Source organism: Prionailurus bengalensis, chromosome C2, assembly GCF_016509475.1.
Source record: "Prionailurus bengalensis isolate Pbe53 chromosome C2, Fcat_Pben_1.1_paternal_pri, whole genome shotgun sequence".
Taxonomy (NCBI): Eukaryota; Metazoa; Chordata; class Mammalia; order Carnivora; family Felidae; genus Prionailurus; species Prionailurus bengalensis.
The window spans coordinates 79,232,445-79,250,771 of record NC_057350.1 but is presented as its reverse complement, the minus strand read 5'-3'; the positions used below and the strand labels follow the sequence as shown (position 1 = coordinate 79,250,771).

At 41.5% G+C, this 18,327-nt stretch overlaps 1 protein-coding gene across 2 annotated transcripts in view; it reads left to right on the top strand.

Annotated features, from left to right (window-relative positions):
• TPRG1 (tumor protein p63 regulated 1) overlaps nt 1-18,327 on the top strand; it is a 141,832-nt gene that overhangs the window by 10,721 nt on the left and 112,784 nt on the right. Inside the window, exon 1 of one of the 2 annotated variants that reach the window (XM_043594608.1) lies at nt 7,504-7,911. The exons of the other annotated variant lie outside the window; for it this stretch is intronic. Within the exon in view, the coding sequence (XP_043450543.1) occupies nt 7,876-7,911 (36 nt within the window). The 5' untranslated portion in view covers nt 7,504-7,875. Of the gene's footprint in view, nt 1-7,503; nt 7,912-18,327 lie in introns of those variants that run through there. 2 annotated transcript variants of the gene reach the window in all.

Genomic DNA, 18,327 nt, shown 5'->3' with positions numbered 1-18,327 from the left:
ATTTTTATATGTCATTTCACTGTTTTAAACATATGACTTCTAACGACTGGATTATATTCCATGATGGGTGTGTAGACATATTTGATACCATAAATGCCTTTAATTTTAATCCTATCTAACTTAGAATCAATGCTTAAATCATTACCCTCTCTATGAGGCTCTAAACTTCACAAGTAGATCTAGTTTTGATTCATCTTTGAATTGTCATCGTGTGTCAACTGACAAAGATGAAATCCTTTGTTCTAAGTGAGATAAGCTCTAAATGGAAGATTTCACAATGTGAAGGGATCCAGGAAGTTATAGCTAGGTCATCACAGAGAGTGGAGAAAAGACCATGACCCACAACATAATGGTTGACTGGTGTGGGAGGAGAAATTGAACTTGAATGGACCAGGTGGGCAGGAGGAAGCCCCAGCCTAGCAAGGGCATCTTCTCTGACGTGACACCCTCACCGGTTGAAGGGAACAACTACTGAAACCTGGCAAGAAGTTCTAAAGTTCCCACCATTCAGTGTTTCTTGCTTGTTGAATTAAAAACCAAAACCAACACAAGCTAGTAACTTGTTCTTATTGATTTCTTATCCCTGGTGCTCTTAAAGATGTGATTCTCTATAAATAGGACTGTAAAGGACTATAAGTTGTGATTTGTGCTGGGATAAAGGTGATCAAAATAGATATATTCCAACCTTGTTATTTTTGCTATTTGACCTGCTTTGAAAATGGCCTCTTAGGGGCACCTGGGTGGCTCAGTCGGTTGAGCGTCTGACTTCGGCTCAGGTCATGATCTCACAGCTCATGAGTTCAAGCCCCGCATTGGGCTCTGTGCTGGCAGCTCGGAGCCTGGAGCCTGCTTCGGGTTCTGTGTCTCCCTCTCTCTCTGCCCCTAACCCACTCTCATTCTGTCTCTCTCAAAAATAAATAAACATTAAAAAAAATTAAAAAAAAAAAGAAAATGGCCTCTTAGCTCTCCACTTGGATTTAGAATGGGGGCTCCAAATCAGGCCTGTGTGTAGCCTTAGACTAACAGAGCTGTCGGGAACATGGGGGGCCAAGTAGTTCAGTCCCCTCCTATACATGTGAAAAAAACAACGCCCGGAGAGAAGAGATGACTCACACCTGAGACAATGGACTCAGAGTTACAGTCTGAGTCTTATATGAAAGCATATAAGGCTTTCCCCACCATCATTAGTTACTTCATGCTCTGTTCCCAACTGTTCAAATGTCTCCACCATAGATTCCATTGATCATTAGACTTCTAGATTCCTTTTCCTCAAACCTTTAAACTATGTTTTAAGACTCTACTATAGTTGAGATACCTTGCTAGGCCTTTAGAGCCATTAGTTTTTTCTAATTCAGATACTGTCCTGCAAGGTAACTGTTGGACCCACTTCACATTTGAGAAAATAGAGGCTAAGGATTCTTAAATTGCTACCCACCTTCAGGCAGCTGGCAAGCTATGGAGTCTGGATGGAAGCCCAGGGTTGTCTGACTCCAAAGTTTTCTCTACTGTGCCGGTCTATTTCCTGATACAGGAATTGATTACATGAAATGAATCAATTTATGTCTTTATGGTTCCTTGTGTATTGTCTCGTGGAAGGATTGACTTAATTAATTCTTCAAACATTTGTGCCTCTGAGTTGTGGGTCAGTGATTTTGACACATCCCCCACAAAAGTTGTGCTTAAATCAAAAGCAAAGACATCTTTCAGGCTCTGGTGGAGGAAGCTAAGTTGTGTAGCTTAGCCACTCCTACTGATTGGCCAAGTTCCCAAACAGGATTGAAGCTGAACAACTGAAAACAAACAAGAACTAAAGTTTTGCCAAAGTTGAGGGGAATAAAAAGCATGAAAGGAAAAGAAAAGAAGAACCTGTTTGATACCATATAAGTGATGTCATCTCTGCTAAAAGAGAGGATGCATTTCAGGGAGAAGCATGAAGAGTCATTGAAAAACTAGCAGGTGTGAAGGAAATTTAGGGCTGTGTTTTGGGATGTGGATTCCCCTTGGCCAGGCATTTTCTCTTGACCTCTTCTCAATGAAAGATGAGTTATATTATGACCTCCAAATCTGTTGGTATAATGGAGGGATAAAAAGGAAAGTATTTTACGCTGGTTTGTTTCAGACCAATGTTTTTGAATGTGATCTATGTCAAGATCCGTTTGGTATGGAATGGCTCCCCTCAACAGCCTCCTCTTCGTGCTCCTCCCCAAGGCCACTCCTCACAAGGGGACTGATAGCTTTTCTCCGGCTCCACATCCCATGCTGTGACCTTTTGCTGGAAACCTGTAACTTCTGCCAAATTACTCTGTCCTGTACATTTGTAACTAAGGGCTTTGTTCTCAGAGGAGCTATTCATTTTAAGTGCACGGGACCTAGCTCTCTAAGACAAATGTTTCCCCTACCATTTTCCCTTATAGAATTTATGTAACAAGTTTGTAACTTGTGGCCTACATAGTGATTTCATAACTTCTTGTGATAAAACTCGCCCAAGAGGTATACTATCTTTCTCCATCTCTCAATTCTTTTGATTATATTACTTCCTGAATATAGCTTTGGCATATCACTGGGCAGATAAAAGCCATTGTCCAATAGTCCAACTCTCTGTGTACAGAAAATAGTCTCTGTGTATGAATTTTATTCTTCTGACTTTAATTTTTAGAGAATTTCTGAGAGCCAAGTTATAATGCATTTTTTGTATGAAACAATTTATCTTTGATGGTGGGTGCTGGAGAATGAGAGGGCTGTGATGAAAATGTGTGTACTTAAAAAACCTTTGAGTTTTCAAATGTTTTGGCTAGAACTAATACCTTTTTTCCCATTTTATCCTCTTAAAAATATTTTTGTTGTAGGGGTGTTTGGGTGGCTCAGTTGGTTCAGTGTCTGACTTGATTTTGGCTCAGGTCATGATCTCATGGTTTGTGAGATTAAGCCCCCCATTGGGCTCTGTGCTGACAGTGCAGAGCCCGCTTGGGATTCTCTCTCTCCCTTTCTGCCCCTCTTCCCACTTCTCAAAATAAATAAATAAATACACTTAAAAAATTCTTGTTGTAGAAAATTAGAAAATTTAATTAAGGGAAAAAACCTATAATCTCATTATTTAGAGAAAACCAACATTAGCATTTTGTTAGATATCCTTATAAACTTTCTTTTATGCACATCTATATTTTATATTTATAACAACTAAGATCATGCTCTGTCCTATTTATAGTCTTAAAAAATATACCTGGATATCTTTCTATTGTATTTTAGATAGTTTAGAGAGTTTAGATAGAATATTAGGTAGCTGATATAATATGTACTATATGTTACATATAGTACATATTAATACATATAGTACATATTATATCAGCTACCTAATATTCTATCTAAACTACACTAGCTGTCATATATAAATTATGAATAAAACAGTATTGTTATTTTTTAAAGGGGGTTGGCATTGTCACTGGAAGGTGATGAGTTTAAAATATAGCTAGAAATATCAGTTATTTTAAATAATATCTCTCTTTATTTCCTTGTTCAGATATATCAGCCCAGCTTCTAATCATGTACAGGTTAATCTAACTTTGTTTATCATGTGATCTAAATCTATAGATACATAACATTATTAGTGAAACAAAGTAAGAGTCTTAGAGATGACTATACTGGCCTGTGTTATGTTGAACTAGCATACGTAAGCTTCCTCCTACAATGAAGATTCTATTCAGGTACTCTCAGTGGGGGAGTTGATTTCAGCTACTCTCTAGCATTTTCTAATAATTTTATCCACTGGCTAGGTTTTGGTGGGAAAATTGCTATTTCTGTACAGAATTTCGACATCACACACTAATGGCAATTAGAGCCTGACGTTGCCTATTTTTGGTGGGATGCAAGAGAAGAAGTGATAAATAATATTAACAGGGATAGTACTGGGTACTAGAGATTGTCCCCAGTTCATTAAGAAAGGAAAATAGAACTTCCCTCATGGTTAACAGGAAATATATTTTGGAGAATGTCAGACATTTCAGGAAACTCTTCAAACACCATGAAGGGTCATAGTTGAAGTTCTTAGATGCAGAGATACTGCAAAACAGTAACATTGTGCACCAACCCACTTTTGGTGACATTTATCTCAAAAGAGATGCTCTAAAGAGTGGTCAGACTTATCCATTCACTTGAATTTCTCCATTCACAGTAGGACATGTTACATAAGCCACAGAGGTTCTTTCACTGTTTTGATATTCTTAACGGATACTCTAGAGTCAGGAATTGACACAGGAAGCGTGTGTATGGGTGACTCTGGCAGAATCAACATCAAAATCTGGCCCTGTGGGCTTCATTTTCTATCTAGTCCCCTGGCCTAGTTGGAACAATCACCTCCTGGGAAGATCTGGCACATCCCTGGTCTCCACGCACTGCCTCTCCTCACTATCACTCCCACATTTTGTCGGTAGCTTTGCCTTCGTCTAGATAGGGATCAGCTTTCCCCAAAAGCTTTGGCCAGTGTCACGTTCCTTTGGCATCTTTCAGGGGCTGCCCAAAGCCCTGCTCAGATATCATTTCACTGCTCCCTCCTCCTTCTATGATAATATACTAATGGCTCTTCAAAAGATGCAAGATCAAGGCACACCATTATACGCTCCACACTTTCACAGTGTTTTTATTTGATCTTCACAAACAATCTCATAGAGTAAGCAGAACAGGCATCAGCATGCAGCTTTCAACAGATAAAGAACTTGAGAGGTATTATTACAAAATATATGTGTGCACTTGACATGTGGAGATGGCATCGTTGACCACACCTACTAATGACTGTTGTGATTGGTCTTTCCCTCGTCTGTGTCCCTACTCCCCACTTCATCACTTGGTGAGTGAAGTCATACATTTGCAAAAGGCTGAGCAAAACCAAAGAGCATCCCTCCCCCGCAAGTCAGCCTTGAGATACACCTTGACAGAACCAAGAAAATGTGAATATCACCTGTAGCATTTTCATTTTCTCAGTGCATTTCCTATTTATTCTGTGTCATGCTGCTTATTGCTTCAATGGTGGATGTAGCAGACCACACATAAATATACATTTATCTTTACTTTCTAATATTTGGACATAGAATTTACTCATGTGCATATATAGATACATATTTTCTTTCTTTTTTTTTTTAATTTTTTTTTCAACGTTTATTTATTTTTGGGGGGGACAGAGAGAGACAGAGCATGAATGGGGGAGGGGCAGAGAGAGAGGGAGACACAGAATCGGAAACAGGCTCCAGGCTCTGAGCCATCAGCCCAGAGCCTGACGCGGGGCTCGAACTCACGGACCGCGAGATCGTGACCTGGCTGAAGTCGGACGCTTAACCGACTGCGCCACCCAGGCGCCCCTAGATGTATATTTTCTTAGATACTTAATATATTTTGTTTAATTTTCTTACTAAAATACAGAAAGAGAAAAGGCCCTTTATGATAGATGTTATTGTTCCTCACTTGTGTCTCTTATCTAATTACAGCAAGCTAATACAAACTGTTTTTAAACTTTTTATTCATTAGTATTCTGAATCATCCACTTTTCTTAAATCATCTTCTAATGAGTCTGACTGTCCCTCTCGAAACAGAACTGTTCTCACTTCTCCATACCTGTATGCTGGCCTTCATTATTTACATGGGAGAATAATGCTCTACGTTAGCTCTCTTGCCTTTTCTCGTTCTGGGTGGTGCTCTCTGGAACTTCTTGGATCCTCTTGACATCTTATAGAACAAGCTGAGTACCAGGTGTTAACTTTCTTACCTAGGAGGAGTGGAATTGTGTCAGAGTTGCCTTGGAATGATATTACTCTAACAATTTCTTGTAGCTAAATTATTTTGTTCCATTTGATGTCTTGTTTTGCATTCAGCATTGGACCTCAATGCACGTTTCATTATTAAAACATGGACTGTCTCTCAGTTATGGTGACCAACAAGATGAGAAGTTAGCAATATTCATTTTTAAGATGGCAGTCTCCTTTATCTGGTCTTGTCTCATCCCTTCCAAGTGTTTGTTCTCACATACTGCCCTTGGGTTTCAGGATAAGCTCTCCTCTACTCCTTCCATCCCTAGAAGTGCTCTCAGGAAAGGTTCTCATGTTTGTTACCTAACCATCAGGGTAGTTTGAGGTGGAAGTGACTTTCTCCTTGCTCTGTCTCTGGTCACGCAGATGTCTTATGTGTCATCTGCTGTGACTGAGCTCACTGTCCTGCACAGAGGGCTAAGTGTCCTGTGGGCATCCAAGAGGACAAATGAGGGCATGGTTCATTCCCTCACAGAGCTCACAGTCTACTCATGGAGACCAATTACAGGAAATCACTAGAGAACTGGTTGATAAAAGATCATGGTGGCTAAAGAGCATAGGGAAAACTGCATTTCTAAGTTGCCATTCCTGTTAAGCTTATGGGAACCAGTAAATCTGAGCCTGATTTAGAATAAAGGCTTTCAAATCTTCCCTTTTCAGGTCTGATTCCATCATATCTGAGAAAAGAGACTTTCTAAGCTGAACTTCCTTTGCATTTTCTATCACGGGTGCTCCTTGGAATACGGATATTTATTACTGATCCATTTGTTTAGTTAATACAGCTTGAATGCTTTTTCTGTGCTCTGCTTGGTGCTAAGCATATCGCAGTAAGAAAACCCTGTCCCTGTTGTCAAGGATCTTATGTACTAGTGAGAAGGATGTGAAGGTTCATGCACATTAACAGGTAGCTGTAATATGGTGTGATAAGTACTGTCATAATGATAAACGTGGTCTACATGGGGAAACAGTGGAGAGGCACGCAACTCATGAGACAAGATTGGTCAGGGAAGCCTCTAGCTGCTTTTAAGTTGAGACAAGAAGGGCAATGGGAGTTATCAGATAAAGGAAATGAGAAGGAGCTTAATGGGTTTATGAGTCTAAAGATAGAGTACTATGGCTGAAGCATAGTTTATGAGTGCTGTGGTATGGCAAGGAAGATGGGAGAGGAAGATGGAGAAAGAAAAAGGAGGGAAGAGACTTGGTGAGACATGAGCCTCCACAGGTTAGTAGGAGTTCAGATCATGCCTACCATGCTCAGGAATTCATATTTTATTTGGAGTACAGTGGAGATGCATTGAAGGATAAGTGACCAGTGACACAATCTGATTTGTATTTCAGAAAGATTAGTCTTCCTGCTGTATGCTGCATAAATTTGAGAGAAATATTGGAGATAGACCTGTTAGAGGACATTTATAATGATCTGCAAGAGGTGAACTAAGGCCATGGCAATAGGAGTGGAACAAATTAAAGAATTCAGTAGATACTGAAGAATCAAGAGCTATAGTATTGGACAAGAAGAGAACGTCAGGCAATTTTCTGGCCTGAGCAACTCTATATCTGTGATCTCATTCACTGAGATTTGAATAAAAAACAGGAACAAGTTTATGGGGCATGTGAGAAGACGATGAGTTCATCTTTGGATAAAGTGAGTTTGAAGTACCTGTGAGTCAACAAAGGTGACATGTCTAGTAGGTAGTTATTTAGATGGATTTGATCTTTGGAGAGAGCTCTAACTGGAGATACGGATTTGGCAGTCAGATCTATCGATTATGGTTAAACAGTGAGAACGAAGGAGCTTGCTTAGAATATCCAGAGTACGCTCTGACAAACAGGAGCTTGTGAGATATGAGTATGTGTTTTGTGTCTGTGGTGGGGTCTCCATGAAAGAAACTAAACACAGTGAACAAACAAGTAGAAAGAACACTGGGAATCTGTAGTTCCAAGGGACAGAAGGCAATAAGAATTTTAAGAAAGATGGTATCAACAACCAACAGTGAGAAAGAAGATCAAGAAAGATAAAGAATGGAAAGTATCTATCTATTGGATTCTGTCAGAGGAGCTTTGTTGAAAGTACTTCAAAGATATGCTGAGACTGAAAAGCAGATCTCTAGGGATTCAGGTATGAATGAGATAAAATTAAGTAGAGACACTTAATGGTGGACCATTTTTTTGAGAAGCTTGATCATGTAAAACAAGAGATTTTTCATCTTTCTTATGCTTATAGGTTCGAAAGGAAGAAATGTGTTCTTCTCCTTCTGATAATCCTTTAGATATCTGGAAAGTGGTCGATGTCTTCCATATTTTCTTTATTTTCAACTAAATTTCTCCAGTTCCTTCTACTGTTTCTCATGTGACACAGTTAGTGGTCCTCACCAGTGACTACTTTAGAGTAAAGGGGAAGGTCATCTCACAGGCAAAATGAGGTCTCATGGGTCAAAATGACCAGTCTGATCATGGATATAGAAGAGGGAGAATTTGAGAAGCATCTGTTGGTACTGTGAAATCTCTTTGTTAATTCACTTAACCAATATGTTACCATGTGTCAGATATATACCAGGAGCCCCTGGCAGAGGAAATAATGGTTTGTGTGGGCTTTAGAACAGTGTCTCTGAGACAGCTCCTTGGGCTTTACGGAGACAGGCTTTATGGAGCCAAGAGAGAGCTAACCTCAGACTCTTGGAAAAAGGAGTCATCATGAAGAACAGCTTTCTCTTCCTCATAGGTCAGCTAAGGCTTCCTAGGAATTGGAGACAATAAGACCAGGAAAGAGGAGCCTGAAACCCCGCCTCTTCCTCTAACTTGCTTTGTGACCTGAGGTGTAAGTCACTTCTCTGAACCTCTGGTTTCTTATTTGTAAAATGGGGGTGTTGTTAGATATCTAAAATGTCTGGCAGTGGTCATGGATTCCATCATATGAAACCAACTGAATATTTACTTTGAGAAAAATAATCCTGTCAATGTGCCAATAATATGGTATATCTTGACCTACATGAATGTTACATGAGTGTGTTTATTTAATGATCCTTTACATGAGTGTGTTTATTTAATGATCTGCACATTTATGATTTTTTGAATGCATGTCATACTTCAATAAAAATGATTATGTTAAAAATGTCATTAAAATAATAAATGATGTAGTTTTTATTTGGGGGGGTAAAAATACCGTTGTCAGCATTTGGATGAATGGCTCTCCCTGAATTTCACAAACTCTTACATGAGAAGTCACAGTTGGCCTAGCAGGAAACCCAGGTTTTGGAGCGACTTCCTTAAACAAAGCTCCCAGCCAGGAACATCTGGTCATAGGCTCTTTGGCACTGAAACCAACAGTGGGTAGGTAGTAATCCTGGTGACATAATCCACACACTCCTTTGGGATGTCCCAATCAATGGGAAAGAGACCTGTTCTAATTGCTAAGCACTGTCACCATCTAGTTTCTGAATCAGCAGCTTCAAAATCAGGGAACCTATTTACTTTGCAGAGGGAAGAAAAGAGGCTGCTGTAAGCCGAATTGTTGCTGTTCGTTGATTGTTTTCATTTCTCTGCTCCTTTCCTTTTCACTTGCAGGTGGAAAAAAATTATCTGTGAGCTTATGGGCCCCTTTAAAGTACATTGTCATGACCCAACAGCTTTTTTCTGCTCAATTCCTTGAAGGCTGATATTTTTCTTTCTTTTGGAGGGGGTTGGAAGGCTGGTGATTTTAGCCTTAATTATTCTCCTTCCCAGGAGGAGAATTCTACCATTTTTCTGTCCCCCCCTACCTTCTTATGGTCAGACTATTTGCAAAGTAGGACACTTCTGCTACTTCCTGAGATAAGTCACTACAAGCAACTCCTGGCTTCTAGGTTGGCTTCCTTCTGCTTTTTCAAGTACATCCCCAGCCAGTGCCTCCACGATTCACAAATCCATGTACAGGTTTATATTAATAACTACCTCCAGAGTTTATGTTCGTGGGAGAACTCCATTTATTTGGGGTGTTGAAGGGGAGAACCTGGGTGACTTGGATATGTAGATGAAACATATATATCCTTCAAATAATAAGCACACACAAGGAAGAAGTTGTTACCCTGGAAAGAAAGAAGACACAGATGAATGGTACAAAGTTGGACTGTATGCAATGTGACTCACCTCTCCATTACTTCCCTCAGTCTGTAGTGATGTTGTTAATCTCACAAAGTGTCTGGGGCAATGGAACGCTTCCCGGGCCAGCCCTGATTCTGCATTTGGGTTGGCTGTGAGGGAGTTGTCCCAACAGGGATGGAGGTGTGGTGACAGCAGAGAGGAGGTGTGAGGAAGACTTAAGACTTTCATCTTGTCAGAGACCGAAGGTTTTAACCGAGTGTTACTGGCTCCTCAAGGGGTGTGGGCTGGAGGTGAGTAGTTGGCATCTCAGTTACAATACACCATATTACCTGCCATCTTTTGAACACACCCCTCTTCACACCTCACAGGTCTGAGAGGAATGTCCTTGCCTGTCTCAAATATGCAGTCAGCTCTGAGGCGCCTTTCTCTACACCTCTAACTTTTCACTCTCAACCCTCTCTCCACTCACCCCTGCTAATCCCCCTTTTGTTTCCACAGTATTTGTGCACATTCTCCTAGTATGGCTCTATCACCAAAGTCTGCAATCTTCCACTAGACTATGAGATTCTCTGAGAAAAGACTGTGGCATTTCTTTCTTTCTTTCTTTCTTTCTTTCTTTCTTTCTTTCTTTCTTTCTTTCTTTCCCTTCCTTCCTTCCTTCCTTCCTTCCTTCCTTCCTTCCTTCCTTCCTTCCTTCCTTTCTCTTTCATGTTTATTTTTGAGAGAACACAAGCGGGAAAGGGGCAGAGAGAGGGGGACAGATCATCTGAAGTGGGCTCTGTGCAGACAACAGCACTGAGCCTGATATGGAGCTCAAACTCAGGAACCATAAGATGATTCATGACCTGAGCCAAAGTTGGATGCTCAATGGACTGAGCCGCCCAGCACCTCTGTGGCATGCATTTCCGTGTGTGTCTTTGTATGTGTGTGTCCAGAAGATATTACCATTCATGCCGTACACAGAGCTTCATTACTGAGCCTACATTTACTGAACATTCATATATGAGGTATGAGGAATGTGCCAGCAGCAATGGATCTGATGTAAGTAAGTCTTGCCTTTCAATCTCAGACCTGACAGAGAAACAAGCAGGACATCCATCTGAGAACTTGTAATCGGTGCCTGTTCTGTACCATGAGCATGCCAAGTGCCGGCTATAAAGATGAGTGCTCAGAGTCGCTTCCAGCCCAGGAGTGAAGGCAGAGATGTAATGGTGGGTACACAACAGTGAGATAAATTCTAGGAGTCAGGAACTCAAGCCCTACCATAACGCCAGCTGGAAGTGTGGTGGAAATGTTTGTGGAAGTGTGCAAGGAAGCTAATCTCAGGGAGTCACAAGGGATCTGTAATCTCACAAAGTTCTCTATTCAATATCTTTGTCTTTATCGATTCTTTTCCATATACATTTTTGAAGAACCCTGTCGAAAAATTAATATCTTGTGGGAGGGGCTCAGTGAACCTCTGCATGTTTTCCTTCTGAAATGTGAGAAGACTTATTGGGGCTCAAGCATGTCTCCAGTCCTGACCTGGTTGAGGTGCCCATTGGGTGTCCCTAGGAGCTCTAGTCAAGGTAGATAGCCATTTGCACTAGAAGGAAGTTGGAGGACAAACACTGCAGAGTTTCCACAATGAACACCCAAATTCATGATGTCACAATTCTCTTCTTCTGACACCACAACCTGTGAATCACAAGGGAACTACCATGTTCATGGGAGTCATATAATTGAGAAGAGATGGGGGAAACCATAGATGAGCAACCTCTCTAGACTTAGATCTAGAATCTAAGTCTCTCTGTCTCAGACAGAGAGAGAAAGAGAGACAGAGAGAGACAGAATCTGGGTACTGGAGAAAAGCCCATCAAAACTTGCAGGGTGATTGAGTTGGAAGGAAACTTGGAAATAATTCCTCCTGCAGTTTTCAGACTTTAATATGTTGTTCTCCCCAGAGGAAAGCTTCAGAAGGGTCCAAAACCAGAGGAGTAGATCTGCTTTGATTGAAATGGGCTAGTCATTTATGCAAATCATAAATCTGGCCTCTCATTTTGTAGGTGAGGAATCTGCAGTGCGGAAAGAGGCGTGACTTCCTCAGGGTTACCCAGTGAATGAGTGGCAGGGGGATGCATTCTTCATGCTGGCCCTGGGTCTCCCCCAGCCCCTTGCTGAATGAAAGTACTGGCAGCACGGCACGGGGCAGGGGGGGCAGCCTGGAGGGAAGAGACCCTGCATCAGTTCAACTTTTCCCCAGGACACAGAACAGCCCTGCTGGCATGTTATCACTAACGTACAAAATGTGAAATTGTGAAGACGTGTTTGCCAATTCTCTTATCTCAGCTGGCACAGAGGAGGCCTCGTTGGAGTTTTGAGGTGTTAGAGTACTGTTTATCCACCGCGCATCCCTTGGCTGTTCTCGCAGAGACTCAGGAAAGCTGCACATATAAATTCACATAAATTACCTTTACAAAATGTCAGACTTAAAAGTGGATTGTTATTTTGGGGATGTGCCTCGAGAATGTTAACCCCTTCTGGTGGGTAAACATGTCACCATCAGAAAAAAAAGTTGACTTCTTTGAAAGCAACATAAGCCACAGGCACTTACTCCCACACTCCCTCCCCAGCTCAGGACTACGTCACCTGCAAGAGGTAGCAGTTCTTGGTAGCAAACCATGAATTTTTTTTTAAATGTTTATTTATGTTGAGAGAGATGGAGAGACAGAGACAGAATGTGAGTGGGGGTCAGGGGGACCCAGAACCCATCTAGGTCTCTGATTCCTCGTTTACAGGATGTGGGAGTTAATAGATATGAGTGTTTCCTAACCAAGCATTCTGTCTTCCTGAAGATCCAGAGAGGTAGTAACACAGATACTCAAGTAGCTATTAATATTTCAAAAGCTTTGTGGAAATCAAAGGCACCTGCGACAGCATTGCCTGGGGTTAAATAAAAAATCCCATGAGACTTATGGAGATAAGTCTGTATATATATATACAGATAAGTCTGTATATATATACATATACACATATACATATACATATATATACATATATATACACATATATGTGTATATACATATGTACATGTATGTATACATGTATATATACATATCTCATATATGTGTATATATATGTATATATACATGTCTCATATATATATGTGTGTGTGTGTGTGTGTGTGTGTGTGTGTGTGTGTGAGAGAGAGAGAGAGACAGAGACAGACAGAGACAGAAGACAGGGAAAGTAGAGAAAGTAAAGGAGAAACAGCTGTTCAACCTTGTCAGGGAGGCAGAGAGGGCCAGGAGCCAAGAAGGACTTCTTACAAGCTGATGGAAAAAGGGGAAGGCAGTGCTGGAGAGTGGTAGGCATGGCCCCTGAAAAGAGGTTCCCCATGAAACAGCCCTGAGTTTTACTGGTATCTCTATTCATTTTACTGGTATGTCTGTGATACTCTTTGTTATGTTCAACCTGTTCTTTGTTAACGCCTTTGCCTCTGGTTGAGTGGTGGCCAGTGTGGCCAGATACTTCTTTTAAGCTGATCAAAAGTTTTCCTTATAGTTATTTATCTACTTTTCTAAAAGACAAATATTTATTGGGGTCTACTATTCTGGATCTCTCTTTGATTTTAATGAAGCAAAAATAATTATCTGAAGATTGCACAGTTTGTCCACAAGACAGAAATCTTTCAATATACTGTGAAGCAGAATCTTCCAGAATAAAGAGTTTGGAAAGCACTGGAAGGGGTGGGGCATGTTTCTAGTTCTGATGGTTTAGGATGGAGCCCCGGAATAGAATATTAAGCAAGGAATGTCAGTAGTAGGATATAGATTTGATTCAGGGCCATGTTAATATTTCCATGGGCCTAAAACTCTTGCATTTATGAACCTCTCTACCATAATATTATCAATATTAAAACCTACATCTCGATGACTTTAAATAGTCCCCCTTACCCCCCCCTTTTTTTTTTTTTTGGTTTTAGGCAAAACCAAATTTTTGGGTTTCTTACAAATTTCACTTCTTTTCTGACAGAAAAAAAAATTAAAACATTTCTTTTGACCATAAAATTTAATTTTTCCTCTTCTGATTTTAAAATTAAAGCATTTCCTGAACCCCTAAAAGGTTTGTGGACCCCAGGCACACACCTCACAGATCCTAATGGATAAGTCAGCCTGACACCAAGTGGAGGAGAAAGCTTTAGCCTGCAGGGCTGGGGGCTGGGTACCAGCTGATGCCAGAGAAGCACACGGTGAGCCCTGCTTCATAGAAGCTGTTTCTCCCATCCCAGAAGAAAGCAGGGCTGACTGACCCAGACATTTGGCAAAAGTGTTTCCGGTTTACCAACAGCTAAGTGTGATCACTACTTCTCTGCTTTCTTCTAAGTGCTACAACTTGAAGCAGTGAAGGAGAGTCCAGGAGTCACATTTTGATTCTATGTAGCCATGTGTCCTTGGGCAAGTCCCTCCACTCAGTGTTCCAAAATCTGCAAAATGAAGTTGGACTAGACATTAATTCTCTAGCTACAATTTATGCCCTATATGCTTCTGAACTATTATCAGAAAACATCGCAGAGAGATAGAGTAAAGCATGTATAATTTTTTTAATTTTAATTTTTTTAATGTTTACTTTTGAGAGAAAGAGACACAGAGCGTGAGTGGCAGAGGGGCAGAGAGAGAGAGAGAGAGAGAGAGAGAGACAGAATCGGAAGCAGGCTCCAGGCTCCGATCTGTCAGCGCAGAGCCTGACACAGGGTTCGAACCCACAGGCCGTGAGATCATGACCTGAGCTGAAGTTGGACACTTAACCAACTGAGCCACCCAGGAGCCCCTAGATTAAAGCATGTATAAAGTGAGGCAGATAGACTTGGACCCAGAAGTAAGTTATTTACTTCAATACTATATTAAATTCCAGCTCTGAATTTGCAGGCAGCTGAAAAATACAGAATTCTTACTATCTGAAAGAAGAATAGGATTTCTTTAGGTATTTATTTGGCATCATGTTGGAAGAGGTCATCGAGAAGACATGACCTCTGGATGACCCACAAGCTGGCCCCAGGGCAACCCAAAGTTCCTCACCACCACTTGCCCTTGAAATACACATTCCACCCACCATTCCCACAGTGGGAGCCACTTGAAGGACATAACCTGGAGAGAGTAAAGTGTTGCTGAGTCCATGTTGACTTTGTATGTGAACGAATCCAGGTATGGCCTATATATAAACTTTTAAGATTCTGGCGGGCATATGCAGAGATATACTCATCTTGAGGTGCCCTAGACCAACCTGGCATGTAAGTTCCCTTGCTTGTTTTACCTGCCACATACCCATTTGGATTGGTCTGCTCTTTGTGTGGTCTCTCTGTCTCTCCTCACCCTCTTTGTCCTTGCGGGAGGGGGGAATGGCACAGATTACACTGGAGAAAGCTCCATAGTGTGCGAATCAACACCTTTATTAAACATTTTATTTTTTATTGCAAAAGAAGCACTAACACAATTAAAAAAATTAATGCAAAAATTTGCTTTCAATCCAACTACTTCAATAAATGTAAATATTTTCCTTCTGGTCCTTACCAATGTAAAAATATTCATATCATCGTATCTAGAGAAAATCTTTGTTTTTTGCTTTTGCTTAAAGCAAAAGGAAGGAAGGTCCATCCTTTCCTTCCAGGCTGCCACAGTGCTTATGCATGTTATTTTAAATGTCTGCACAATAACACTTTGCTAGACTTCGTAATTCCTTGGCTGTTAGGTGTTCTGTTGATTTTTGGTTTTACGTTACCACCCAGAATAAGCAATTAATATTGCAGTCTCTTCTTTAGAATAATTTTCCTTAGATGAATTCCCAGGAATGAGATTAGGTAAAAAAGATGGACATAGGTTTTTTCTAAGCCTTGACTCTTTGCTTTCTTTAGAAATTGTGGTAGTTTGCCTCTCTTGTGTATTAGCACTTAAGTTTCAATGGAGCGTGAGGGAAAAATGATCTTTTTCAGTTATAAATGGCTTTGGATAGGTCTGTTACAAGTGGAAACCTTTGAATTTGTCTGGATTTGTTTTGTTTTAATATGTTTTTGGTATTTCAATATATACAGTCTATTTGTGCAGGGTTCAAAGAGCATATCTATTGAACTGGGGATAAACATTTCAGGGCAGCGGGTGGTAAGGAGATGAGTGGGTTGCTCCTATGTGTGGGGCTCTCATACTGGGGCGGTTGTTGAGGAAGGTACATTCATTGTCCTTGCAAAGATGTCCCCATGACTGGAGCAGAGCCAGAAGCGTTCTGGATCGAGGCGGCTGGGCTCCATTTTCCACTACTCATGCTGTAAGCATTGAACTGGAGCTGAGTTTCCTTCTTTCCTGGATCTCAAACAGCTCCCTCTCAAAACTGCTCGAATTCTCTTCGCCCAGTGTTTCCAGAGAAGACAGCCTGAGGGAGAGGAAGTGGTGCTAATTAAGTCCTCCCCCTGTTTTCCAGGCACAGGAGCCTTCTGCAGATGTCTGTTGTTAGGCAGTGTTTGCAAGAGTGTGGCAAATACAGAAGCAGGCTTGCCTTCCCCAAAGGCACAAACCTTCTTCACAGGTCACAGGCAACTCTAGAAACACACTCTTCCAACAGCCCCTGTGATAGAGATGGCAGACCTTCCGGGGAGGCCGAAGTGCCTCACTGATCCTTCGGGGCACTCGCTCGCTCGCACGCGCATGCGCGCGCGCACACGTGCATGCGCACAATTCCTCCTGCTTCTTCAGGTGTGCCTTGTACTTCTTAGCACCCGGTCTCTGCCTTTTACCTTTCTAATTTAAAACATTACTGAAGACTCCGTGAAGCCTTCCTGCTGTAACCCAGCTTGCCTCACAGTGGGCCTGCTGGAATGGACTGGAAGCAGGATTGGGAACCCTGGGTGGGCATCCAGGTGCTGCTATCCGAGTGTGCCTTTGGTGGTTCCACTAAATGATCCCCAGAGAGGCAGGTAAAATCATCTTTCTAGGGTTACTGAGAGGCTCAGAGCGGGGGTGGGGGGGGGACCTGGAATGTGGCCTGGGGAGGGCTTTTCTCTGGTGAGCCCCCTAACCAGCTGCATTTTCTCCTGCATCCAGACCCCTCAGGGTGACTGTATTTGTCCACATTTGCCAGGGACAATCCTGGTTTACTCCTATCCTTCTGACATAATTGTTAATAACACCCTTTTCATGCTCAGAAGTGTCCAGCTTTAGGCAACAAATTATGCACTCATACTATTTTTACCTCCCTTGAATACTGTAATTCCAATTTTATGAATGTAAACATGCTGGTGATAGGGGCTGTTTCTCACTTTCTGGTGTTTCATAAGCACAGAGGAAACCGAATTTGTCTGATTCGGAGCACTGAGGCAGCTCTGAAAGTAAGATAGCATTCCCAGTCACGGTGAGGCTGGGCACAAAACCCCCCTTTCATGTAGCATGGACCGTGTGCTCATAGTAGGGTGTGACTATCTGGCTTCAGCTTGGAAGTGGTGACCTGGTGTAGGGATACTTTTTACTAGGCTAGCGTGTGCTTTCTATTTATTTTAATTTTGCTTTATATTTACAAAATAGAAATAAATGTGTTTTTATTAAGTCATATATAAGCATTGTAAGCATCTAGAAGTTTCTAAAGAAAGAAAATTGAAACCCCCTATCATCCAGAGATAACCATTACTAATATTCTATTTTACTTTTTAAAAGTTTATTTATTTTTGAGAGAGAGAGAGACAGAGCACAAGCAAGGGAGGGGCAGAGAGAGAGGGAAACAGAATCCAAAGCAGACTGAGGCTCTGAGCTGTCAGCACAGAGCCTCACGTGGGGCTTGAACTCATGAACTGTGAGATCATTACTTGGGCTAAAATCGGGTGCTTAACTGACTGAGCCACCCAGGTGCCCCCATTTTACTTTTCTTTAGACTTATTCTAACCTGTCACGCAATGCATGTGTACATATTGTTATGCCCAGAATTCGTGATCCCCAAAGACCACCAGGGAGCTGAGTCCGATGCAAAAGCAAAGAGCCTTTATTCGAGCTAGCTCGAGCTCAATCCCCTACCTGCACCAGCGGACTCAGCGATGAGATGCCGGGGAGAGAGAGCGAGTTTCAAAAGCACAAAGGTTTTATTGGGGTCTAGGGGCAGTTGGTGAGGTAACCCCTCACTGGTGACCCTTCCTGATTGGCTGGGGAAGGGTCGGAGTCCTGTTATCCAGGTCGCGGGGCATGTTTTGATCAGGAAGTTACTCAAGGGGAGGAGGTGTGGTCAAGGTGGAGGACACAGAACAAGATGGAGTCCACCGGGGTAGGTCCGCCCTTTCACATATATTCAACTCCAAGTGTCCTTCCTTCTTTCTTTTTATATATTTTTTGAATTATTTTAACCAATCTGACTAAAATTATCGATAATGTTTTATAGCTTACTGCTTTCCATTAAGAATATATTTTGGACATCTTACCATGATAAAAATATGCACTTACATTTT